Source organism: Pseudorasbora parva, chromosome 4 (assembly GCF_024679245.1).
Source record: "Pseudorasbora parva isolate DD20220531a chromosome 4, ASM2467924v1, whole genome shotgun sequence".
Lineage (NCBI taxonomy): Eukaryota > Metazoa > Chordata > Actinopteri > Cypriniformes > Gobionidae > Pseudorasbora > Pseudorasbora parva.
In genome coordinates, this window is record NC_090175.1 from 45,475,109 (window position 1) to 45,502,267 (window position 27,159).

Below are 27,159 nucleotides of genomic sequence, written 5' to 3' on the forward strand. Positions count from 1 at the left end.
CAATGTGATCATCTGAAGGTTGTGGTTTTCCACAATAATTTTTTCATAATAAATTGATCATTCTTACTTGAATTGTTGGAAAAAGATTATTTTTGCAAGATAAAAATATGCAATTGATTACTCATGTCTTTAAAAAAAAAATTAAAGCCCACACAGCTACTGTATATATTAGTCAACACAGAGATTCATTTAAATAGATGAATTCTCAAGAAACACTGGAAACATTGTGGTTAAAAAAGTGGCATGATTTACCACTTTACAAGAACCTGTGAACAGAATGAAATCATCAAAACATACTGGAAACACCCTTTTTGGCAGCATTAAAAATGTCTAAAATTAGTTTGAAAAAAGCAGAAGACTTCCTGCTATCGGTCTCATTTCAAAAGCTGTGTCCTCCGGAGGTCACATTGCATATGTCATCAATGATGTCCTATTTCTGAAAAGTAATCATTATAAACTTGACTGTAATTTCATTGTGACATGCAAATAGTTGTAACTGTTTTATAACTTTGGAATGGAACGAATGGTTACTTTACAAAAATGAGGCAGCCTTAATGCAACGGGCACTGAAGCTCAATATGACTAGTCAGCATCATCTGACCTATATATAAACAACAAACCATAGTTTGTTTGTGTACATGACATTTAAGTAAAAGGGTCATCACACTAAAACGACCCTGCTGAAATAAGGAGTTTCATGACACTTCAAAATAGCAAAGTGGTTTCTCATTCAAAACAATACAGCAGTCATTAGACAACAACAAAAAAATGATTTAGATGTAGATGTTATCAAAAATTCATACATGCAAATTAGACCATATTATACACTATATTGCCAATAGTATTGGGACACCCCTTCAAGTCATTGAATTTAGGTGTTCACTTCCATGGCCAAAGGTGTATTAAAAAAAAAAGCACCTACACATGCAGGCCCTTCTACAAACATTTGTGAAAGAATGGGTTGTAATCGTGGTATCGTGATAGGTTCCCACCTGTGCATTAAGGCCATTCAGGGAATTTCCTCACTGCTAAATATTACATGGTCAACTGTTGGTGGTATTATAACAAAGTGGAAGCAATCGGGAACACCTAGCCATGAAGTGGTAGGCCTTATAAAATCACAGAGCATGCTGAGGCACACAGTGCACGGAAGCTGCCAACTTTCTGCAAAGTCAATATCTACAGACCTCCAAACTTTGTGTGGCCTTCAGATTAGCTAAAGAAGAGTGCGTATCAATGCACATCGTCGGATGCAGGGTTGTAAAGCTGAGACTCTAGAGCAGTGGAGAGGTGTTCTCTGGAGTGACAAATGCTTCTCTGTCTGGCAATCCGATGGACGAGTCTGGGTTTGGCAGTTGCCAGGAGAACGGTACTTGCCTGACTGCACTGTGCCAAGACAGTGTAAAGTTCGGTGTGATTACTGTGTGGGGTTGTTTTTTCAGGGGTTGGGCTTGGCCCCGGCCCCTTAGTTCCAGTGAAAGGAACTCTTAATGCTTCAGCATACCAAGACATTTTGGAATATTTCATGCTCCCAACTTTGTGGAAACAGTTTGGGGATGGCCACCTCCTGTTCCAACATGACTGCCCACCAGTGTACAAAGTAAGGTCCATAAAGACATGAGTGAGTTTGGTGCGGAGGAACTTGACTGACCTCAACCCAATAGAAAACCTTTGGGATGAATTAGAGTGGAGACTGTGAGCCAAGCCTTCTCGTCTAACATCAGCGCCTGACCTCACGAATGCACATCTAGAAAAATGGTCAAAAATTTCCATAAACACACTCCTAAACCTTGTGGAAAGCCTTCCAAAAAGAGTTAAAACCGTTATAGCTGCAAAGGGTGGGCCAACTCCATATTAAACCCTACAGATTTAGAATGGGATGTCATTCAATTTCATGGGCATGTAAAGTTAGGCATCTCAAAACTTTTGGCAATATAGTGTATATCTGGAAACAAAAATATGCCTACAGGTGTCTTTGTGAATATCTTGTTTATTTGCTGTTGCTTCAGATCATATGTTTGAAAATTGTTCAGCAATATTCATCGTCCAATATATTCAGAGACATTTGTTATAAATTTAGGAAAATCCAGGCACTAATTTAATCTAAGAAGCGTTAATTGTAGCAACCAATTCATTTCTGACAGTTTTCAGGTTATAAGGATCTGTACACTCCTGACTGCTGGAATGTACATTACCAGCAAGGTTAAACATTTTGACTTACATTCATTTTAAATGAGGTTTATATTTTATATTTTGCACAAGAACATACAGAATGAAAAAGAGCAGGATATGAATGAATATTAAAAAAAAAGTAAAATACATTTAAATAAATTTATTGCACACTGGAAAACAAAATGTTGCCCAAAGTGCAGTACAACTAAATCAGACCGACACTTTTAAAAAAATACTTACATACGTCATAAAATATGTGTACGGTTAAGGTCAAAAATGTCAGGAAGAAAAGAAAAAATCTAAACATCTAAAAAATATTTGTCTGTGTTGATGACAAATATAATCATTAATATAAATACAAATATCCTCCTCCGTCAATGAAATGCTACTTTTTAACTTGAGTGATGTGGACTAAGAACAATATTTTAAAATACAATATAATCCTATTTTATACTAAATTCCTAATTGGATTAAGTCTGTATTAAATAATACATTAAAGCTTCATTGGTATTAAATCCAATACACTGAAACACATTCATTAACAATAGGCTCATCTAACAGTATATTAGTCAACCATTAGTAATTATTTTGGTTGGTTTTGTCTTCTGTTGCCGGCCTTCTGCTTTTTCAGAGTTTTTGTGCAAAAAAGTGTCAAATAAATAAGAATTAAGAATTAAGTGATTGTCTCTTCAATGCAACAATGATCTGTTGATATGCTCATCAGTTCATCAAAGCAAGAATTATACAAATCCATTTAGTCGCAAATCATTTCAAATGATGAACACAACTGCATGAAAAAAGAAAGAAAAATGTGCAATTAATAGCTTAGCTTTGCTTATGTTATAGTTTCTAAGGCATATTTTGAAGAGCCTCAGGCCTTTTAAAAGTGTCTAAATTCCTACTTCTTGTCGACCGTCAAGAGTCTTTATCTTTCTCCTTCTCCTTTTTCTTTTTGAACAAATTCTTGAGCTTAGAAGACTTCTTGACCTTTTCTTTACCCCCAGATTCCAAAGACGATGAATTTACAGATTGAACTTCATTTCCCAGAAGGCTTTGGGAAGAGCCTGACACCGAAGTCGCTTGACTGAGATCGCAAGAGCTAGCCAGGAGAGGGTTCTCGTAGGACTTTTCTAGAATGCCGTCGTACACTAGCGAGCTGAGCGACTCTGAGGCTGGTTTGTAGAGCATTGAGGAGCTCACGGTGAGGTCAGGTGGACCAAAGTGTCCTGAGCTTGTAACCACAAATTCCTCGTGTGATATTTTGCGCCTTGGAGCCTCCACAGATAGACCCACGGTTTCCCTCTGTAATTTACCAATGGGAGTTTCCACAGAGCTATCCATCTTGCGTTGTATCCGTTGTGTATCCATCGCAAACTCTTGTTCATCTCGAGAGAGTTTTCTTGAGGGAATTTCCCTGTACTCTTTAAAGGACCGGCTTCTCTCAAACTCATCTCTTATGATGTTCCTCGAAGCAGTATCCATGGCAAAGTCTCGTGTTTTTAGTCTTTCGAAATCCGCGGACACATCACATTGGTCATGCGGCATCATTCGTGAAAGGATGTCTTTGGATAAATCGGTTTTGCCTAACATCTTAAATTTTTTTGAGCTTTCCATTGAACTATTAAAGGTGGCATCAAAAGAGTTTTCCCTAAACATTCTTCCTCGCTGGAAGTCAAGGTTTTCTTTGTGCTTAATGGAAGCGTTCATTAAGGCATCTGAATATCGAGTTCCACTTGAGGTATCTGAATCAAGCTCTGCTTTTGGTAAAACTCTGGAAATGCTGTCCTTATAATCCTTTCTGTCTCTGAGTGATCGTTGTCTTTGACTGTCCATGCCGATCGCTGCTGGGGACATCTTTTCTGTAGAATAGTACCTCATTGTGGAATCTATAGACAGATCCCGGGGTAATTTCCTTGAATCAAAGCTAGCTTCGGTTTCTCCTCTAGCCGATTGTCTAAGTTCAGTTTCTCCTCTAGCCGATTGTCTAAGATCAGTTTCTCCTCTAGCTGATTGTCTAGGAGGGTCCACGGAGGCTTCTAATTCCTCTCTAGATGTCTTTCTTGACGGAGTGTCGATGTCCAATTCTTCTCGCGATACTTTCCTTGAGGTGTTCACCATCAAAGACTCATCCATCTCGTCCTGTGAGCTCTTGCGTGAGGGACTGTCGTCCTGTTCATCCAACGAGATCTTTCGGGGCATTTTATCAGAGAAAATGTATTTTCTCCGAGGGACATCAAGGCTTCCGTACATTCTGATGGATGACCCAATAGACTCTGTAGACTCAGAGGATGTTTCCATGGACTCCCTGTCAGAGAGAGGGACACTCAGCAGATGTTCTCTCAAAGAATAACATTTTGTCATCATTTATAAAGTGACAGTTAAAACAAAAGACAAAATGCCAGGCTGACATACTGTTTCACAAGCGTGGAGAATTTGATATGCTCTTCTTCCTCGTCTGTATATCGGCATAGTGGAGATCGTATAGGAATCAGGAGGTCTGGGTCAGGTGATAGTATGACAGGGGATGACACAATATGCCCAGATCGGCGAGAGCGAACCAGAGACCGTGGAGAACATTTCAGAGGGGAAACTGTGACTGAAAAATAAAATATATGAATAATTAATACCCGTTACTAAAAAAATTGAACACTTAATGAAATTATTGAAATGTGTTGTAATCTATTTGTTTTTTCAATACCATGCATACAATTTCCCGACTACACATTTTGTATCAAGATAATCTCCATAAATGAACTTTTATGAATTTTGAAGACTAAATACAATCAGCATAAGAAAAAGCTATAGCTAGGCTATAAACAAATTACATTACAGCTGCAAGACTTCCAACATTACCAGCTCTTTTAATCTTTATTTAAAATCTAAAATTTGGAACGTCTGAGTTCAAATAGTTTGCAAGTATTTACACAATGATACTAGAGAAGTAGATCAGTTTTTTGTGTTTGGCTTAGTGACATTTAATGTCCTCGACAACCTCTGCAGTCTCATTTAGCCACTACTTGCCAGTGGCTTTTTCAAGACGTGTAAAAGCTTACAAGAAATCCCTGAGAGGGGATACAAATCAGAGCTAACAAAACAGTGGGAACATTGATTTGAAATGTTAATATTATACAGTTTTCTTGTTGTGATTAGAGGGTTATTTAAAGGTTATAATAAAGTTAGTACAACATTCTCCAAACCTTATTATTTGTACTCAAAATATAACATTCTCTGAACATTTATTTACAATATTCTTAAAACTTTAAAATGTCCAGTTTCTTGTCGTTATTGCAATATTTAAAGGTTACAATAATGTCAGTACAACATTCTCTGAAAGTGTATTTTAATATTCTAAAAATGTTGACATGTCCAATGTTTTCTTATCATTATAACATTATTGAAAGGATACAATGTTATTATTAAAAACATTCCTTCCTCACAAAACAATGTTCTTAAATGTTTATTTGTAACATTTTATAACATGAACAAACGGAAATTTTGAAGCATAAAAATCAAAAGCTGACATAACATTTCTGTCAGCTCAATGTTAGTTGTAATAAAAACTAAGGGGAATTCTTTAAATTTTGCAATTAATAACACGTACATTTATGCATTTATCCAAAGCGAGCTACAATAGAGGAACAAAAGCAATTTGTCTCACAGACAACAATATTTATGGCAGGTTTATTAGAAAGCTAGACTAGGAAACAATCTCAGAGGTGAAATGCAAAGAAAAATTATGCTTCATGTTTGTATATCCAAGTGGGAACTTCAACCTGAATGCACACGGACTCATTGTTATTAAAAAAATGCATAAGGTTTTGGGTAGAAAGTGATGGGTATATTTAGGGCTAGTGCTAGTTTAAGAGGATAGAATATACAGTTTATTCAATATAAAAACCATTACGTCTGGAGTGTCCTCACAAAGACATAGTGAACTAGATGTATGTTTGAAGTTGTGGGATAGTTCACACAAGAATTAATTCTGTCATCATTTACATTTATCATGTCATTGCAAACCCATAATACTATCCTTGAAACAAATGAAAACAATGAAACAAAATATTTATGTTCCCTTCACTGTTCAGGTCCATCCAAAAAAATATGGTAAATAGAAACTTAAATGTGCCTGCACGATGAGCAAGAACCAGTGAAGTTTGTTCTGACGTGCCAAGCAAGCATGTTTGAGCTTCCGTTTACCATATTTAAAGCGCTCTATGTTTGTGTCAATTAACGTTTGTGTTGGTTATATAAAGTAACGTGCCTTTTCAGAAGACATGGATTAAACCACTTCATTCATATGGATACGTTTTACTATGGCATTATCACTCTTAATTTGTGTTTTGAAGATGAAAAAAGTCTAATGTATTTGAAACGACATGAGGGTGAGAGAATGATGACCGATTTATGATGGCTGATTTTGTGTGAACTGGCCCTTTTACTGCTTGTAAAAGAGATGTATCTTCAGTTGCTTCTTGAAGGAAGTGATGGTCTCAGCAGATGTTGGCAGCTCATTCCACCAGAGAGGGGCAAAGAAGGTGAATGCTCCCCCTGTAAAGTGAACAGATTACATTAGGTTATATAGGTTCACTTTTATTATAGGATGAGCACAAGATATTCCTAGTTTGGCTACATCAGAAACTGAAATTGAATCATAAAAGCCTCACAATAAATAAATAAATAAATAAATGAATAAACAATAAACAAACAAATAAATAAATAAATGCATTTAAGGTTTACTAAAGCTGGGATGGTTAAATTATTAATATGATTAATTTTAATATATTATTTAATAAAATATATATTACATACAATATATATTAATATTTGGATGTATATCAGTACATAACAATACACATGTTAATTTGTCTCAATAAAACATTTCTCCCAACTAATGCTGTAAACCAAACAGTGAACCCTGTCAGCAAGTACATTAATATAAACATCTGGTTTGAATACAATTACATCAATTGCAGTTTTTAATAATAATAACATAATAAAAATAACTTTTTAATAAGAGTACAGATATGATGAATATACACCAATCAGGCATAACATTAGGATTAACAATACTAATATTGTGTTGGTCCCACTTTTACTGGCAAAACAGCCCTGACCCATTGAGGCATGGACTCCACCAGACCCCTGAAGGTGTGCTGTGGTATCAGGCACCAAGATGTTAGCAGCAGATCCCTTGAGTCCTGTAAAATACGAGGTGGGGCCTCCCTAGATCGGACTTGGATGCTCATTAAGGCTCATTTAAGGAGATTAAGATCTGAGGAATTAGGAGGTCAAGAGGAAATACCATTTCCATGAAAGGGTGTACATGGTCTGCAACAATGCAAAGTAATATCCACATGGATGGGAGGACTCAAGGTTCAGTTGCCCAAAGCATCACACTGCCTCTGCCGGTTTGCCTTCTTCCCAGAGTGTATCCTGGTGCCATGTGTTCCCCAGGTAAGTGACGCACACGCACCCGGCCATCCACATGAATTAAAAGAAAATGTTATTCCTCATATCAGTCCACCATCTTCCCTTGCTCTTTGGTCCAGTTCTGATTCTCACGTTCTTGCTGGTGGCGCTTTCAGCGGTGGCCAGGGGTCAGCATGGAACCCTGACTGGTCTTCAGCTATGCAGCCCCTCATGATCCTGTCGCTGGTTCACCACTGTTCCTTCCTTCAGCCACTTTTGATAGATACTGACTACTGCAGACCGGGAACACCCCACAAGAGCAGCAGTTTTGGTTATGCTCTGACCCAGTCATCTAGCCATCACAATTTGGCCCTTGTTAAACACGATCAAATCCTTATGCTTGCCCAGTTCTCCTGCTAATAACACATCAACTTTGAGGACAAAATGTTCACTTGTGCCTATATATATCCCACCCACTAACAGGTGCGTGATGAAGAGATAATCAGTGTTATTCACTTCACCTGTCAGTGGGCATAATGTTATGCCTGAACGGTGTAATATAGTGAACTTTCTAGAATTAGTTTTTTTGTAGTCATTGAATGGCTTTCCTGAGGTAAATGTAACATTACATGGCATGTTGTTTGACATAGACATTTCATAACTAGTCGTACTTTATCTTCCAACATACCTTCTAATGTTCATTCATGTTTATTTCATACTATAATTAGTAATAGAGTAAGAAATCCCTCTGGAACTTCCAATTTAAAGAGTGCCAAAACCCACATTTTTTAAATTTGTAATACCATTTACAAAATTTGTGTTTTCCTATCAAAAGTAACCTGCTATGTCTTGTCTGTCAGGGCATTGTCAGTGTTCTCTTTGCCTTGTGATGTATTTTTTCACTGCAAGCATGAGAAAATCAAAAGCTGTTGCAAATAACAAACACACGTGACTGACCAAGACCTATTGTGTGACGATTTGGCAGCCCTTATAAACATTTAAACATTAAAAGATAGATTAAGACTAGTGTTGTCAAAAGTACCAAGCGCAATACCAAATCGGTACTGAAGTTTAAAAATGTGACGCTTTGAGCGCTGTTGAGCTGTAATTGTAAACACCTCTGACTGGCCATTGTGCTCACATGCTCATCAAATAGGTCTGTGATTGGCTACAACGACCAGTGCTTCACAAACATGTTGTAAATGTGACACTTTTCAGTGACACTTTTAACAGAGCGGTTAGACAGATACACACGGAGGATTTGAATGCAGGTGTCTATCCGGATGTGCCTGTGATTGGCTACAATGTTCAACACACAGGAGCGTTTGAAAGCACACGGAAGTGTTTTAAAGGGTTTTGAAAGTGGGAGCAGGAGCGTTTGAAAGCACAAGCAGTGGTCAACCAGCGGACCGGTAGGCGGATAGACACCAGCATTCAAATGCTCTGTGTGTATCTGTGTAAGCACTCTGTGAGAAGTGTAATTGTTGTACATTTACAACATGTTTGAAGCGCTGGTCGTTGCAGCCAATCACAGACCTATTTGATTAGTGTGTGAGCACAATGGCCAGTCAGAGGTGTTTACGATTCTGCTCAACAGCGCCAGTAATTTTGACAACACTAATTAAGTCAACAAAATTCATAGACCTAATAATTCAAGAAAATAGTTAAACAATTAATTTATACACTTACCTAAAGTGATTTCTGAAGCGAGGTTCAGCCATTCTTCCCGACCGATCTTCACACGCATACACGCGAAAAAGTGTCTTTAAGAGAGGTAGTTCTAAATAAACCACATTAAAAATATATTCCATACATAGAAAAATACATCCAATTTGGATCCATTTTAATATTACGAGTCTTAGAATAAATAACAATGTTTTTGTATTAACACTAGGGCTGTCAATCGATTAAAATATTTAATTGTGATTAATCGCATGATTGTCATGAATTAGCTTGCGATTAATCATAATTTAATCGCACATGTTTATCAGCTGTAAATGTATATTGGATGTATCTTAGACCTGGAGTCTAAAAGTTAAACAGAAAATATGGTAGCTTGTAGGCAATAACTGCACTTTTGGTTTAGAATACTAATATTAATGTTAATGTTAACCCTTTTCTTTCCCTATTAATGTTTGCTGTTGCATCCTTTACTATGGCTTATCTCAATTTCTCCAGCTACACCACAGATCAAACAGAAAATGTGCACTGCGTTAATAAATGTTTTATTAATTATTAATAAAATGTATTAATAATTAATACATTTAGTGCCGTTAAAATGAATTTACATTAACACGTTATTAATGTGTTAAAGGTCCCGTTCTTCGCGATTCCATCTTTCAAACTTTAGTTAGTGTGTAATGTTGTTGTAAGAGCATAAATAATAGCTGTAAAATTATAAAGCTCAAAGTTCAATGCCAAGCGAGATATTTTATTTAACAGAAGTTCCCTTTCAAAGCCTACAGCAGGAAGTGCAGGGATGTAATGACGTCACTAGAACCGTTTGTTGACTAACCCTCCGCCCACAAGAGCACACAAAAAAGGGGGTGTGGTCTTGTTGCTCTCCCACATGGAGAAGAGCGCGCATTCAGCGCTTGCATCTCCCCGTTATGGTAAGAGGCGGGACCTTTCCGGGCAAAGTGCGCTAAGCTGCTGTCCAATCACAACACGGGAAGCGCTGGCCCAATCAGAACTCGTTATGTATCTCATAGGTCTTCATAGAACAAGGAAATCATCAGGCCGTTTTTAGGACAGAGGAAACAGCGCTGTACAGATAAGTAAATTGTGTGAAAAATACTGTATTTTTTTACACACGAAACATGAACTCATGTTATATTGCACACTGTAAACATAATCAAAGCTTCCAAAACATGCGAAGAACGGGACCTTTAATTTTGACAGCCCTAATTTACACTGTTTATTTCTGGGGGGATTTAATGTGGAAAGTTTTTAATATCATTAAAGTTGCAGTAAGAGATTTCTGAGAAATGCTGTTCATATTTGAAATCCCATAAACAAATGCAACTTTACCCAAAATTATTACACCCCTATCTTGATAGTTCCGCCCCCAAATTCATTTACACATTATGCAGCAGAGGCACCTCCCCCCCTCATGAATCTATATGCCCCTTACTGCTGACTGGCTACAAGTGTGTTTTAGTGCTCGGTCCTATCCACTTTCAACAGTGTTTTTCAGAGTTCGTTTTAAACTACATGATCATACTCATGATCACCTTTACTAGAATTTATCACATTCATATTATTGTGCTAAATTTTGACTAACTTTGTGTAGAATTTATAATAGATAATTTGTTAAGGGAATAGATTTTTCGATAAAATATTATATTACAACTGTTGCATGTTGTATAGTTTATATGTGTAGACTGCTTCATAACAAATGTTATAGATTCAAAATGAAAAAACTTAACATTGGCATTAGTATGATAAAGAAGAGTCATCAATGATCTTAACTGTAAGTATATCCTTAAATGCAATAGTTAAACAATTACAAGAACTGTGTTACATTTTCATAAGGTCAAATACAAGTTAGAATCAAGAGCTTTAAAGTCTGGACCTTCTTGAATTATTGACTAAACAATTGGTTTTCCCCATGTGTAAAATGTGTTCTGTTAATAATGACAGATATTAGGATAAACCTGGTATTCAGATATTGGATGATATTCAAAAAATTAACAATTAACATGTTCAACATAAAAAAAACTGTAAATAAAGTTCTTCAAGTAAAATTCTGTCAAAATTGAAAAGGTTTTAGGTGCTTAAATAATATAAATGTAAACAAGTAAACTAGGCTATTACTTTATTGCAGTTATCAACTTTCAAATATCAACTTTGCATGTGGATGATGCTAAAAACGATTTTGTAAAAATAAACAAATAAGCAAACAAACAAACAAATCTCATGAGGGAACATTTCCCATGGGATCCTGCTAAATGGTTCACACTTAAGCCCCTGCAATGTTCAAAACAAAACTACAACCTTGATTAATGTCAAAGATGTTGAGAGAATGCTGATCTAAGAAAGTTTTCTCTAAGCATTATGAGAACGTTCATCAAATAACATTAAAAGGATGTTGCATGAACTTGTGCTGTCAACTGATAAAAAAGTTATGATATTAATCATGATAAATCCTACATAACGTAAAAAAAGTTATATTGTAATGATTTCACATTTATTCTCCAAAATAATGTAGAAACAACAAAGAGAGTAACCTCATGGGCGTCGAAGCAAATAAAAAGTGGGTGGGTCAGTAGCAGCTAAGGCAAAATATGATAGGTGGGGCAATTGTTTTGCAGGGGGTCTGGGGGTTCTCCCCCAGAAAAAAAAAAATGATTTCATAGATGTGAATTCCTGCATTATGGTGCGTTTTAGGCCATATCCCTTTCCTATACCAAAAAAGACCTCAAACCAGTCAATACCAATAGTCTAATAAAAAGGCTATATTCATTTAACTGCCATAGAAATCAACAGTTTCACAGATAATGAACAAGTTGCATGTTTTTTATGCTCCGTATCCAGACAGAAAAAGTGCCGTTTACTAAACAATTGATTGGGCCAGACAAAATGACAGAAATCACTGAATTATTTAATGTTGCTATAGAGTAGGGGTAAGACGCATGGCATCAAGTTGACGCATATCGCGAGCATAGGATCGAATCTGCCTTTTGCCACACTCGCTCTACTCCCTTTCCCCATCACATTTCAGATCGGAAAGGTATTTATTTTCAATAAAAAAAAAAAGAAAATATTAGAAAAGGGGAAAAAAAGTGTTTAACATGTGTTTAATAATAAGTTTCTTAATAAGTTTCTCGGTTAAGGGGTAGTCAATGTAAGCAGACATGTGCTGAATTAGAGACGATAAAAGTGAGTGGGTCCAATATCATTGGGCTTAAAAAGTGGGTGGGTCTTGTCCCACCCACACACAATGGTTCCGACGCCCATGAGTAACCTATATTTTAAATATTTGTTAAATGGCACCTTTTTTATGAAAGAAGGCCAGTATCGCCATTACGATTGGCCCAGTCAGACCGGTTTAGATTTTTACGTGCCGTCACAATGCACAAAAAGTTATTGTTTTTGTTGTTTTTGACCCATGTAGCCTTGTAAACAGAGCTCTATGATTTTCAGGTAGGTCTAACAGGCAGGAAATACAAACCCGAGTCCAAAAAGGTTGGGACACTGTACAAATTGTAAATAAACACAGTATCTAATGATGTGGAAGTTTCCAATTTCAATATTTTATGCAGAATACAACATAGATGACATATCAAATGTTTAAACTGAGAAAATGTATGATTTAAAGGGACAAATAAGTTGGTTTTAAATTTCATGGCATCAAACATCTCAAAAAAGTTAGGACACGGCTATGTTTACCACTGTGTAGGATCGCCTCTTCTTTTTAATAACAGTATACAAGCGTCTGGGGACTGAGGAGACAAGTTGCTCAAGTTTAGAAATAGGAATGTTGTTCCAATCTTGTCTAATACAGGCTTCAAGTTGCTCAATTGTCTTTGGTCTTCTTTGTCACATCTTCCTCTTTATGATGCACCAAATGTTTTCTATGGGTGAAAGATCTGGACTGCAGGATGGCCATTTCAGTACCCAGATCCTTCTTCTACGCAGCCATGATGTTGTAATTGATGCAGTATGTGGTCTGGCATTGTCATGTTGGAAAATGCAAGGTCTTCCCTAAAAGAGACGATGTCTGGAAGTGGAACATATGTTGTTCTAGAACTTTCCAGATGTGTAAGCTGCCCATGCCACATGCACTCATGCAACCCTATACCATCAGAGATGCAGGCTTCTGAACTGAGTGCTGATAACAACTTGAGTTGTCCTTGTCCTCTTTAGTCTAGATGATATGGTGTCCCAGTTTTCCAAAAAGAACTTCAAAATTTGATTCGTCTGACCACAGTCAGTCACATTCACAGTCCATATTAAATGAGCCTTGGTGCAGAGAAAACGCCTGCGCTTCTAGATCATGGTTAGATATGGCTTCTTTTTTGACCTATAGAGTTTTAGCCGCCAACAGCCAATGGCACAGTGGATTGTGTTCACCGGCAATGTTTTCTGGAAGTATTCCTGGGCCAATGTTGTAATTTCCAATAAAATAGCACTCCTGTATGTGATGCAGTGCCATCTAAGCGCATCCAGTATGGTTTTCCGGCCTTAACCCTTACGCACAGAGATTGTTCAAGATTCTCTAAATCGTTGGAAGATATTATGCACTGTAGATGATAATAACTTCAAATTATTTGCCATTTTTCTTTGAGAAACTCCTTTCTGATATTGTTCCATTATTTTTCGCCACAACATTGGGGGAATTGGTGATCCTCTGCCCATCTTGACTTCTGAAAGACACTGCCACTCTGAGAGGCTCTTTTCATACAAAATCATGTTGCCAATTGACCTAATAAGTTGCAGATTGGTCCTCCAGCTGTTCCTTATGTGTACATTTAACATTTATGGCCTCCTATTGCTACCTGTCCCAACTTTTTTGGAATGTGAAGCTCTCATGAAATCCAAAATGAGCCAATATTTGGCACGACATTTCAAAATGTCTCACTTTCGACATTTGAAATGTTATCTATATTCTATTGTGAATAAAATATATGTGTTTATGAGATTTGTAAATTATTGCATTCTTTTTTTATTCACAATTTGTACAGTGTCCCAACTTTTTGGGAATCTGGCTTGTATACAGAAATTGAATACAGCTATCACACTCTTCACAGTATTCACTGCATAAATTATAAATTAAATATAGAGTAATCCTTATTAAAACTACAAATGTTATTCAGTCAAGAGCAGTGAGTGATTTTCTCTTTTTCTTTTTTGTGCCTTGCCATGCTTAAATGGTTTCAAAGCATTTGCATGACTAAGAGCGTGATCATATATTGTGATGCTAGCCAACGGATGATGAGGAAAAGCAGATGCTGCGTTAATTGCGTAAACACGTTAATTTTGACAGCACAATTTTTATGACAACATTATGAAGACATTTAGTAAATATGAATAGCATTACAAGTATGTTCCAAAAATGTCGCTCTAAGAATGTTTTTTTTTCCCATACGTGTATTGTGTGGAGTGCTGCGATGTGATTAGGAAAGCACACCAAACATTAACAGATTCCATTCACAAACAGATACAAAAACAGACAAATTAAAACACATTAAACTAGGAAAGAAATAAGTACCAACCAGGAATCTGTGGTATAATCTGTGGCATTTCTTCCTCCATGTCTTCCACTGAAACAGGTACTTGATAGGACTGTATCGCAGCCCGGGGCATTAGCATCCAGTTGGCATCTGGGTAGAGTGTAGCGGTGAGATTGGGTAGGCCCGCATTTTTCATTAAAGGAAAACCACACAAGCTCTCAATCTGCTGCCACCGGTGCAGACGCTCCCGAAGACAAGCAGTCACCTCTGCTAGTGCATTCCTTTAACACAATACAAATCCAGATCAATGTAAGTCCATACTTAGTGTACTCATAATTTAAACATTTATTTTGAAATATGAAATTTAGCATTGATACAGTAGACCCAAAACTGTTTGAATCCACATTGAAAATTGTATGCATTATGTATTCAGTTATAAATAAGAATAATCTAATTACTTGGCCTCAAGAATTCTCTGATCCACTTGATCCAATGAGGAGCTGTGTGCAACATGTAGTGTACCCAACAGTGAACTCCTTTTTTTCTTGATCTTTTCAGCCTGTGGAAACATTCTATACATTAAAGGGGTACTTCAGCGCTGGGAAGATGAATCTGTATTTAAACTGGGTCATCAATGCAGTAGAAATGTGAAATTATTTTTGAATTTGGTGTCTTCTAGACTGAGAAAAGACAGAAAATGTATTTTTGTCCCATGGGGATGAAAGACTACAATTCCCAGAATGCTTCGCTGCCCTGTGAGGCCATTCCCAACGCTACCAACTTCATTACTGTGACTGAGTTAGAGAAGACACTATAATTAAAAACTGAACGTGTCTGTTCAATATAATGAGTGAGTCACCGTGCGAGTATCACAGCACTGAGCACTAACTGCACGAGTAATGAGAGCTGAGGTAATCGCGACTACATTCGCGGCATACATTCACAACGCGAGTTCAGTCTGGCGCCTTTCAGTTCATGCCTTTGCAAGCTTAACTTTCATAGAAATGAATTTGAGAAGTTAAAAGACTTACATTGCACACCATAGCTCCGTTTAAATGATCCTGTATGCAAGCTGAGCTCTCCCTGCAAACTGAGTGTAATCTCCCATCCCCCATGCGCAGATTCAAAACATGCGGAAATGGCTCCCTCTGCTGGCTGTAGTCTTTAGCCTCTGGGCAAAAATTCCTCCTATGATGCAAAAATCGTCATTTTGCATCATAGGAGGAATTTTTCCAGAAATAAAATGCATAAATCTCTCGTCTGAGGGAGATATGAGGGGGGAAAGCACAATAATTTGAATATTCTCCAGGGTTTCTACTGATACAAAGCCATATGCTAATCGCTGAAGTAACCCTTTAACTCAAAAGGCAAAACAATTAAAACCTGAAAACATGATTCACACTGTATTTGATTTCATGCGGCTGACTCATTAATTTAATACCTCATCTTTAGCCGTGACAAGTTGTTGTTCCGCACTTTGCTTCTTGACGTTGTAGTACTGGACCTCCACCTCATAGGTGAGCTGTAGCCACAGCTGCAAAGATTCAGGAACTGCCCAGAGGGACTGCATGTCTTTCTCTGCCCTCTTCAATGCATCACGTACCTGTACCAAGAGCACAGAGAGCCATGGGGTGTAGCGAAGTCTTGTTGAGAGATGCTTTCCAGGGACAAATGCAGATCTTTACCTGTTCAAGTTCTTCCTCGGCATACCGAAGACGACTGAGTTCACTCACAGCTCCATCTCGGAGTCTGTGCAGGCGATTGGCCTCTTCCTGAGCACCTTGAATCTCGTCCCTCATCTTTTCTTCTAAGTTCTTTTTCTCTACAGCCACTGTGCGCTTCTCTTCCTGAGCCTTTTCCAACCTTACAAAAACATACAAAATGCAGCGTTTGTTACATAAAATTCTGAAAAATGCTCTACAATGTCTCCCCCTCTCTTGTATGTTTTCTTGAGAAGCCTAATTTTAGTGAATTTATTACTTCTGTTGTAAATTACCTGGATTTAAATGTAATTGTATAAAAACAATTAATTATATTTTTTATTTAGGATATTTATATATATGTTAAAGTTTAAAAGGGTCACACAGTAGAGACCCTTTTTATTTTAGTGTCAGGTAAATGTTACCATCCATGTTTAGTGACAAATACTACTGATATTATAATGCTGTCAACTACCTCACGTTTTTTAAATCACAAATATAGTCATTTTTTTGCCTTGCACACATTTGGCTTGATGTATTGAAGATTGTTGTTTTTGTATTTTGCTGATTTATATATTGAAAAAAATTAAATATTTACTAATAAACAGAGCAATTCCAAGAGGGTCCCTACACCATTGGTGCTCGGGCCGTAAATATTATTATAATAGTATTTTTAGCAATTTAATATATAAAATATATAATATATACAAAATAATATATAGCTGCAATGGACATCATAGCTGTCCCTTTTTATATATATATACATATATATATATATATATATATATATATATATATATATATATATATATATATATATATATATATATATATATATATATATATATATATATATATATATATATATATATATATATATATAAAAGAACACAATGTTTATTGAACAGTATAAATATATTTCTGACATTTAAAGGTATAGTTCACCAAACCTGTATGAATTTCTTTCTTTGTATATGCATGTATGTGTATTTATATATGCATAACAGTACACACACATTTATTACGTAAACACAAACTTTATTTTGGATGTGATAAACCACAATCGTTTGACAGCAATGTCTGATCCAATGTTGGATCAGGTGTAAATCAAACAAATTTATTTATTTTGGTGAAAAATCCTGATTTAAATATTTAAATTAATGCTGAATGTGGAGTTTGTAAAGAAGGTGTACTCACTGCCCCTGTAAATCTCTGAGGCTTTGTTCAGCTCTCTGCAAGCTTTCCAGGTCCTTTATCATCTTTGAAATATGTACTTTAGATGCCTTATTCTGTACTCGTGCAAACCAGCATCCACCAATCCCCATTACGATTGACACTATCAGAAGCAGGTCTTTCAACCAGTTGTGTGGAGGTCCTGGAGCAAAGGTACATGGGGATTTTAGTCAGAGAGCCAATGAAACACTGTGGCACGATGTCTGTGTGTTTAATTCGCATGCTGGCTGGATGTCTGCTGAATATATTTTACAGGGTGAGAAATTAATTCTGTGGAGAAATTCTCCACAGGCCTGCATGGATATTTGATTTAACATGTGTTTAAATGATAGACATTAGTAATAGTGACAATCCACAGTATGGGACCTTTAAAAAGCCACAAGGAATACATTATTTTATGATCTAATTTCCAATCACTGCGACTGCAGCTACAATTTTGTACAAGAGCTAAATTTTCAGAGACAAATATTTATATCCTAAATGTAGAACAAAATGCTGATAAAAAAAATCATTACATTTTGTCAGCATATATGAAGTGTATACATACGTGTAGGTGGGCCAAACAGCACTACATCCAGGGCCTTGAGCTTGAGTTTTTGTTTGTGTTGCTGGTCCTGGATTTTCAGATAAGCACTCATAAAGGATGGCTCATTGGAAGCAATCCTGTAAATTCAAAGCAAGAAACTATTAGTGGTGTTACTTACTTCATGGAGCTGCACTGAAGAAAAAAAGTAAAATTAACTCATGTATTTTGCAAGTGTTTGCATGCAGATTTTTAAAGTAAATTTCACATATGTAATTAAGTAAAATCTCTCCAAATCCTTCAGATTTGCAGATCCATGTTGGTTTAGTCCATTTGTCTCACCTGGGCAAGGTGTTTCCATTGACACGCAGCTCTCTGAAGCCCTTTTCATACTGAGGTAACTCCACAAACTCTCGTAGCCACCTCAAGACATCCTCCTGAGTCCAGTTATGAACTGATAGAGAGAAAGAAAGCAGTAAAAAAAAAGAACCAAAGGAGAGGCAGAAAGACACAATCATGAATGGAGACCATCTGACCCTCAGAAGATTTCCAGCCCCTCCAAAGTTCCTCCAAAGTGATATGCTGGTCCTCTTGATGGAGTTTACTGTGCTTGTTTGCCTGTTGTTGCTGCTGCATATCTTCTATGATGAACTACAGCAAGAAGAGATGCAGATGCAAAAGACAGACTGATTTAAATAAACTTCAGCACACAAGAAACCCACCCTTCACAAATACTATAAATGCAGTCTCACCACACATAAAACAACAGCTGAGTAAACATTCAAGATCAAAAGAGCTCAAGTGTCTGTGAATGTGTCTTGGAATCTGTCTCTGCACCACTTGATTCCAGGCTTCTTCGCTGCTCTGAGCCACCTAAACCTTTTCTATAGCAACAAGAAAAAGAAACCTGATGCCAGAGACATGGACGCACTTCAGGACATTACTTAGAAACTCATCCCCTGCTATGCTCTCCCAATGCCAAGCCTGAACAGTTTGTCTTAGGTGTTGGATGGAAACATGTGTTTCTAAATTGACCAACAGGCTTGGGGGAGGAACTCAAAGGTGCTTTGGAATAACACTCTAGCACTTACACAAACATACTAAAATGTAAAGAGCTGATCTTGTTAGAATGAGTGTGAGTTTAGAATGTTCACATCCTTGACAACTACTACATTCGTGCTACTCAACCATCTGTTCCAAATATATATATTTAAGGACATTTTAACTAGGGCTGCATGCTTTGGAGATTGCGATTGTAAGATGTAGTAGATTTAAGTAGCAAATGAGAATCGCTAAAATTATTTAATCTATTTTGAGACAAAAGTATTAATATTTTATTAATTGTTTTGTTCAAGGTAATTAAACAGTTTTCTTTTTATTATTATTAACGGAATATATATGTAAAAAGTATGGTATTTGGGGTAAAGGCACCTCTGCTGTTCGGGCTAAAGACACAATAATTAACATGATAATAAATAGTTAGCTGACTTTTCCATTTATGACACGACATGGTAAAATTCAGATGGTATATCATATATTAGTTGGGTATCGACCTTAGAGATAATCCCCATATTTATAATGAAAGCATCATATTTAAAAATACGATATTAATCATATCATATAATAAACTGTAATTTATTGTTATTACTGTAAATTTATATTAAATTATTATGGGATCTCCTTCAATGGTTTCAGAATCTTCATTTATTATATAATTTTGTTTCTGTATTTTTAAAATATATTTTTATATTAACATATTTGAATGACATTGAACAAAAATGAATTATTTTAAATATCAAAATAAACTGAAAATAGTGCAAACCTATCTAAAGGGATTTTATTGAACAAGTAATAATTTAGACATTATTAAAAACATTATTTTAGATGAAGTATTAGCTAAAGTAAATTATATAAATCACTAGATAAAAACAAAATATAAGAAATATTACTCTTGCTATATTTCACAGTAAAATAGAAAATATTTGAGAAACATAATATAATAATAATGAAAATAATTTCATTTTTTATTACACACACTAAACATTCTGGGTTGTTTCAACCCATGCTTGGGTCAAATAAAGAGAAACCCAACTGTTGGGTTTAAAAATGTAATTAACAAAAATTAAACCGACAGTTTTACAGTATTATTAGTTATCCATCATATGTGGTACCATTTGAAAGCTTAGAGTCTCTACTTTCTGGAGATATGCATCACTTTGGCATTTTTTTGTTTTAGGCAAAGTAATGTATTTACACTAAACTGCTCTGGTACTATATGTTGTATAAGTTGTCTTAGCTGTAATAACCCCCCAAAAATTAGGTTCTTTTATTTTTTAATTTTTGAAAGTGTGTAACTCAGGCACTGTGTGCTCTAGCACCCTGCAGACAGTTTGGGCTGTTTCCAGCATATATAATTAATAATTAATGACACTGGAATATTGCATTTATATCACTGTATATGGTGGGGGGGGGGGGGTAGCAGGGGAGGGTCCCTTCAGACCCGTTTGAATAAATCTTGCATACAACATGACACAGACAAACTTCTTTTTTCCACTATTTTCTGGAATTTAGTGGAAACAGCCCAAAGTGAATCTAGAGCACACAGGGCCTGAGTTACACACTTTCAAAAATAAATGTATAAAAAAAAAAAACTCAAAAAGCCCCTACTTTTTGGGGGGGTTATTACAGCTTAGACAACATATACTTACGTTATGTTTACGACTTTTAGCAGTGTTTTATGTAACTGCAAAGGGTTTCCTGTAAAATGACACCAACATTTTGAACTGTATGTGCGTATGGAAGACTTTTAAATATGGGTAGGCCAAATCCGGGCGGAAATCCCAAAAAATGGTCCCGGACTTTAGCCGGTTATGGCTGTCTTATTTTCAAATCACACTTCAATGAAACATGCAGTGCATATATTGATTTAATTTGTTATTTATTTAATGTTTATTAGCAGCCTTTGCAATTTGATAATAGCACTATGCCGCATTGTGATTTCAGTTTTATTTCAATTAATTGTGCTCCCCTTGTTTAATGGCTTAGAAAAGTCATGTAAATTCTATAGATTTTTACAAATCGTTTTTTAAAAAATATTATTTTCTATTTAAAATCAGCTATAGAACATTTCATCAGCTAGAAACGGCTCTTTCCTTTTCCTTTTGACTAAAAATTTCTATGTAAATTGATTGGCCAGAAGTTGCGGAAGCCCTGAAGGATTCACATTCGTTTGTGAGGAAACTTCTTCCTGACTTGTGATTGTGACATCTGTCTTGATTACCTCGACACTCTCCTCCACCTCAATGCATCCATCCTGATCGTCATCCATCTCCCTGTGGATGTGTTGAAGAGCTTCCAGACTGAAGCGGTCAGCCTCCGTCATACACGGAGGGCTCACTTGCAGACATGGATCTGTGGTGAAAAGAGGACAGAGGAGTTAAGCAATGCAGTGAACACTAGTAATGTCAACATGTCATCATTATCTTTACACAGAAAAAAAATAGGGTGTCAAAATTGTACCTTTAGGGGTACAACAGCTTGTCGCTGGGGCAGTACCCTTAAAAGGACAACTTTGTACCATTTTTACCACAAAAAGGTTCATAGTAGTACCTTAAGGTACGCATTTGTACTCAAAGGTACTAATATGCACCTTTTAGGAGTAAAAAAGGTACAAGATGTCCTTTTAAGGGTACAGCCCCAGTGACAAGCTGTTGTACCCCTAAAGGTACAATTTTGACACCATATTCTTCTGTGTGTAACCACCAGAGGTGGGTAGTAACGAATTACATTTACTTCGTTACATTTACTTGAGTACATTTTTTGGGTAACTTGTACTTTTAGAGTATATTTAAAAATGGGTACTTTTACTTTTACTCAAGTACATTTCTTGTGAAAAAACTGTACTTTTACTTAGTTACATTCGGTGGCGTTCCTCCGCTACTTTCAATGGTGATAATTAATTATATATTTTAAAATAAGTTATGACTTGTTCGCAAGTCTCGCGAAACGTTGGAGAGGCTGCTTCGCGAGAGGTGGATACGCATCACCCGCATAAAATTAGCGCGCGATTTAGTCAGAAGATGATGGCCGAAGCAGAGGGAGATGTGTGTGAGCTACGGCAGATCATCCGTACGTGGCCTCAAGTTCAGCCTGTTTTCAGTCAAAGATGTCAAAAAGAACAGTTTCATAATTTAATGCATGCTGTGTGCACCAATATGAACTGACATCTCAGCATACAATAATTCCAGCTCCAACCTGAGAGAGCAGTGGTAAGTGTAACAATGATGCCTATATTTGAACACTGTTAATGGTAAATTGGTAACTATGGGCACTTTTCCTTTATTGTAATACTATTTCACACACTGTCCGAGTGTTTTCCTCATATGCGCTCTTGTGCAAGCATTGACAAATCGTTTGAATCCTCCGAACACACGTCCACAAACAAACGTTCACATCTGCACATTTACATATCTTTTTTTTCTCATAAAACGAGCAACCTCATTGGCAAAATGTACCTGTGACAATGTTTTTGCAAACCACAAAATACGTACCAATACACACTGCAGCAGTGGCGTAACTTACTAATGATGGGCCCCAGTGCAGGCTATGCAGTTAGGCCCCCCCTAACCTAGTATGTAACACTTTAGGTTTAGGTTTCATTTCTATATCAGGATATCGGTTGTTTATTATTATTTACAAATCAAATATTAATGGCTCATTCTGTGTCACCGTAGGGCCTACATCCCTTAATTGTAAAAAATACACTCTTTTATAATCAGTAAGATTCCAAATGTGAGTTATTTAGGGGGGTTGGGGGCTCCCCCGAGAAAATTTAGATTTCTAGGATCTGCATATGTGCAGTTTAAGATGTTCTGAAGGCCAAAAAAGTAGATCACAATATTACTAGAGACTCATCAAGATGGACATGTTGACATAGGCTACTTTTTTTGTGAGTTTGTCCGTTCAAACGCAAGACTTGAAAGAGAACTCAATGTTTGCGCGCTGTGAGACTGCGCGCTTCCGGATGAGTGCACAGAGACAGATGTTCTCATTCGCGTCTTCTGGCACTACAATGACTGTCCATATTCGAACCTAAGGCAGCACTCGCATGCATTGAACAAAGTTTATAAAGAGAGACCGTTTGCCCACGTTTTTCTTTCATAATTGCTGGTGTTAGTGTATCACTGAGGAGCCAGTGCGTGAATCCATCAAGAGAAACATAAACAAAGTATTATTTTCAAGTTACAACCCATAGATGCGTTATCAGATGTGAGATGAACCACATCTTTAGACAAGCACGCAGGTCGCGGTTTCTGTTTGCGTCATCACATTTCGGACGTATTGTTTCGGTGATGAAAGTCTTTCGGCCAAGAATGCACCGAGAATGCACATGGTCCATTTTCCGCCGAATATTTGATGCATCCCTAATTAAAATAATAATTAATAATAATAATAATAATAAATTATATTATGGGCTATTATTTAAACATAAATATGAAACTAAATAGGCTACGGTTTCTTTAACCCTCTGGCTGAAGAACGCACCGGCTGTTTTTTCCCCCTCATGTCATGACGGGGGATAGCCTATAACTCGCAATACTCCGTAATTTTTGGCCATACAGATAAATGTGAGACATAATTATAAACTATTAATTGTCTACTTTTCTTTGTGTATACTCACATAACAACAAAACTTTGTGCTTTAGTAAAATAAATAAAAAATGTACGTACGCTTTCTATCTGCGAGAATCTGAAACTCGGTGAATACATGACATAAACATGAAACATACGTCTAAAGAAAGCTTGAAATCGCTAGATTTAAATCAAATAATTCAGATTTTATAGTGAATTGTGGAGCTCGCTGGCATAGAGCAGAATATCTAGCGGAGCGTCACGCAACTGTGCTCCGCTCACATGCTGAAAAAGGTGGTCAGTAGCCTATCCTAAGCGTGACGGTAGAGCGCGACAGTCGTGTGAAATCTGAAACCAGTGTTTTTCATTTGAAATGTGAGTGTCACAATATTCTGCGGAGTCACTTTGTCGCCAGGGGCACGTTTGCAATGTGGGCATGGGCCCGTGTGCGCTGCGGGCCCCCCTGCCGCACGGGCCCCAGTGCGGCTGCACTGCCTGCACTGTCTATAGTTACGCCCCTGCACTGCAGGAATTCCAACAGAAATGAACACTATCAGAAAAACTGCATTTTTTGTTAGTCTATGGTTTGTAAAACATTTTGAATTTTGCGTCACAGCTCCATGTTCTGCTTTTCTGATTCACCAGACTTGCTCGATAGCTCAGCTGATACAGATTTGTATTTGCAATGCGAAAAGCTTGAGAACGAACCCCATGAAGAACGAGTCATGATAAAAGAGCTCAAAGACGAGTTCTAAACACAAGCTAAAAATACATGGACACAATTTTATTGTTGTCACATTTGCTTTTGTTAACACTTTCGGGTAGGTTTAGTGTGGGTGTAGGCTAGGTTAAAAACACAACGTAACAAAACATGTCAGATTCACGCAAATCTGTTCTGGAAAAAAATAATCTTTTAGCGCCACCCAGTGGACATTTCACTTTGAAACTGTCGCAATATGTACGTATTGGTACATATTTTGTGGTTTGCAAAAACGTTGCCATAGGTACTGATGAGATCAGGCTAAAAACGAAACAAATTGAATAGCCTAATGTGACATCTTGCATTTATACACATATCCGGACAGACAACAGTCTGCAGTGTATACATACGTTTAAAAATGGGACTGTATTTTTAAGAATGCATATACTTATAAAAATATAAGAACAAAGTATGTTTTAAAAAGAGCTGTGGTTAGCCCAGCACACCATTAATTTACACTATTTAACCATTAAACACACACACACACACACACACACACATATATATATATATATTTGGAGGTGTGTGAAATCTCTCTAAGTAGTCTGAAATTCAGGGTTTTTGGATCTTATCAATCAGATCGAAAGTAACTAGTAACTAAGTACTTGAGTAGTTTTTTCATCTAATACTTTTTTACTCGTACTCAAGTAACTATTACGGTTGTTACTTTTACTTTTACTTGAGTAAATATTTCCGTAAGTACTTGTACTTTTACTTGAGTAAAGATTTTGGCTACTCTACCCACCTCTGGTAACCACAAGAAACCATCAACTATGAGATCTCTTTCATATCTTGGTTGTTTCTCCAAATCAGCAATGTCTTTTAAAAGAAAATTTTGCAGAAATTTTACAATGTGTCATGTGGGTTCAGATTTGATTTGAACATATTTTAATATGAATTATGTTGATGTATTCTATGACAAAATTATCTGACAACACCGCTTTAATTTTATAGTTCAATGCTTTGAGTGTATAAAATGTCTAATGTGTCCGTTTTTAATCGTACTCTGAATTAAGAATATTCAAATGATTGTCATTATGGTAACTTTATATTGCAGTCCATCGCCTACACATTTGACATGATAAATTATTATTATTATTATTATTTTGGTGGTGGTGGTGTTTTTTAATCACAGGAAATATACCAAATTACTATATATTATTTAATGTTAATTAATATTTTATTACTCAGCACAATCTCCCAAGAGACTGAGCAACAGTACAATTATTAATATGCAATTATTTTGTGAAGCTGCAGTTTCTGTATAATTGCTCTTGATATTATTGCTGCTGTAAATAACAAGATAATGGAGGGAGCATTCTGAGGCTACTATTAACTTTAAAAGCATTATGAATATTAACATAATTTGGTCGTGCACACGTGCCTGTTGAAGTCACAGTTGTGTCCTTGTACAGTCCAGTGTGGGCTTCATCGCTGGAACAGACGCAGATGATCAGCCCGCGCAGCACAAGCAGAACGGTGAGGCAGAAGGTTTGCATCGCAGGGTTCAAGTGCCACTTACTGGCTATGATTTAAAAAACATATGTGCGTCCAAATGCAACGTTACGTGATAGTGATGCTATAAACAGCTCCAGCTCCAAGAAAAGGTATCGCCTTGCCGGTTAGAAAAGAAACAGTGTGGACATTTCAAAAAATAAATCACAAAAATAACATAAAAACTGCTCGAAATGATTGATTACAACTCCAAAGCATAAGTCACATAATTTAAAAAAGGTAGATACATCCCAAAATCTGGTTTTGCCAATTAAGTTTTTGTTGTTGTTACATTCCAACGAAATGGCGGAACAAAGTTAACAGAATAATAACAATGACTGTTAAAAAACAATTCCAAAGAAAGAACGTTCCACTTTCAAAACGGCGTTAGAAATAAAAAATACGATGACAAAGAATAGAAGTCCTTCTGAAAGTCAGGTTCCTTGTGTTACGATAGTACTTCTCTCCGGAAAAGTTTGGATAATGCGTGTCCAATAAAAGTGTTCCAGTTTCTAAATGTCACCAAACTTTGTATGCTCCTCGTATTGTGCATGAGTCTGCTCTTCCAGCGCCAAAAGCTTTACTAATCCTTAAGCGACGCCTGGCTCATGAATATTAATTAGATTGCGTGGCGCTTGGCAAGTAGCTAAACTGATTTGCTGAGAGGTAGACGTTGCGATATGAATATTTTATCAGTTAACGTGATTAGGCGCTCCAAGAACATTAAAAAGTAGGCTAACTTGAGCACTAACCAATTGAAATAAATGATATAGGCTAGTAAAATATTTATAATTAAGGCTAAATTACTAAATTAAAAAAAATACTTGAATACATTGAAAGTATAATGAAAAGTTTCATTTGTGAATTTTTTAAAAATATTTTTGTTGGGATTATAAGAAAAATGTCTAAGAAGACATGTTGACTAAAGTACTTTGATAGTAGCCTATTTGTTTTACAGCCTATTATTTATTTGTGATTACATTGTTGTTTTGGACCCTACTGACTTCCAAATTAAACAGACAAAAACTGTTAAAATATATATATATATATATATATTTATAA

At 36.4% G+C, this 27,159-nt stretch overlaps 1 protein-coding gene across 2 annotated transcripts; it reads right to left on the bottom strand.

Annotated features, from left to right (window-relative positions):
• Positions 1-827: 827 nt before the first annotated feature.
• Positions 828-26,660, bottom strand: stim2a (tromal interaction molecule 2a). Of its 2 annotated transcripts, XM_067441948.1 has the most exons (12): positions 25,988-26,660; positions 21,493-21,623; positions 18,749-18,863; positions 18,555-18,666; positions 18,237-18,352; positions 17,654-17,831; positions 16,442-16,619; positions 16,198-16,359; positions 15,215-15,315; positions 14,799-15,037; positions 4,585-4,768; positions 828-4,477 (listed from the first exon to the last, which is right to left on the bottom strand). In XM_067441948.1, the coding sequence occupies exons 1-12, from the start codon at positions 26,100-26,102 to the stop codon at positions 3,088-3,090; spliced, it is 3,021 nt and encodes a 1,006-aa protein (XP_067298049.1). In that variant the 5' UTR covers positions 26,103-26,660; the 3' UTR covers positions 828-3,087. The 2 variants fall into 2 exon arrangements, with proteins under 2 accessions (XP_067298049.1, XP_067298050.1); XM_067441949.1 differs by lacking the exons at positions 828-4,477; positions 4,585-4,768 and adding an exon at positions 5,654-6,720.
• Positions 26,661-27,159: the final 499 nt, after the last annotated feature.

Bases quoted from the DNA above. Each gene is read 5' to 3' on its own strand.
- stim2a (XM_067441948.1), bottom strand. From the start codon at position 26,102: ATGCAAACCTTCTGCCTCACCGTTCTGCTTGTGCTGCGCGGGCTGATC. The intron at 18,864-21,492 runs GTAATCAAGACA...TTCTTGCTGTAG, and splicing joins AGGTGGAGGAGAGTGTCGAG to TTCATCATAGAAGATATGCA. The intron at 4,478-4,584 runs GTATGTCAGCCT...TCTCTCTGACAG, and splicing joins TTCTCCACGCTTGTGAAACA to GGAGTCCATGGAAACATCCT.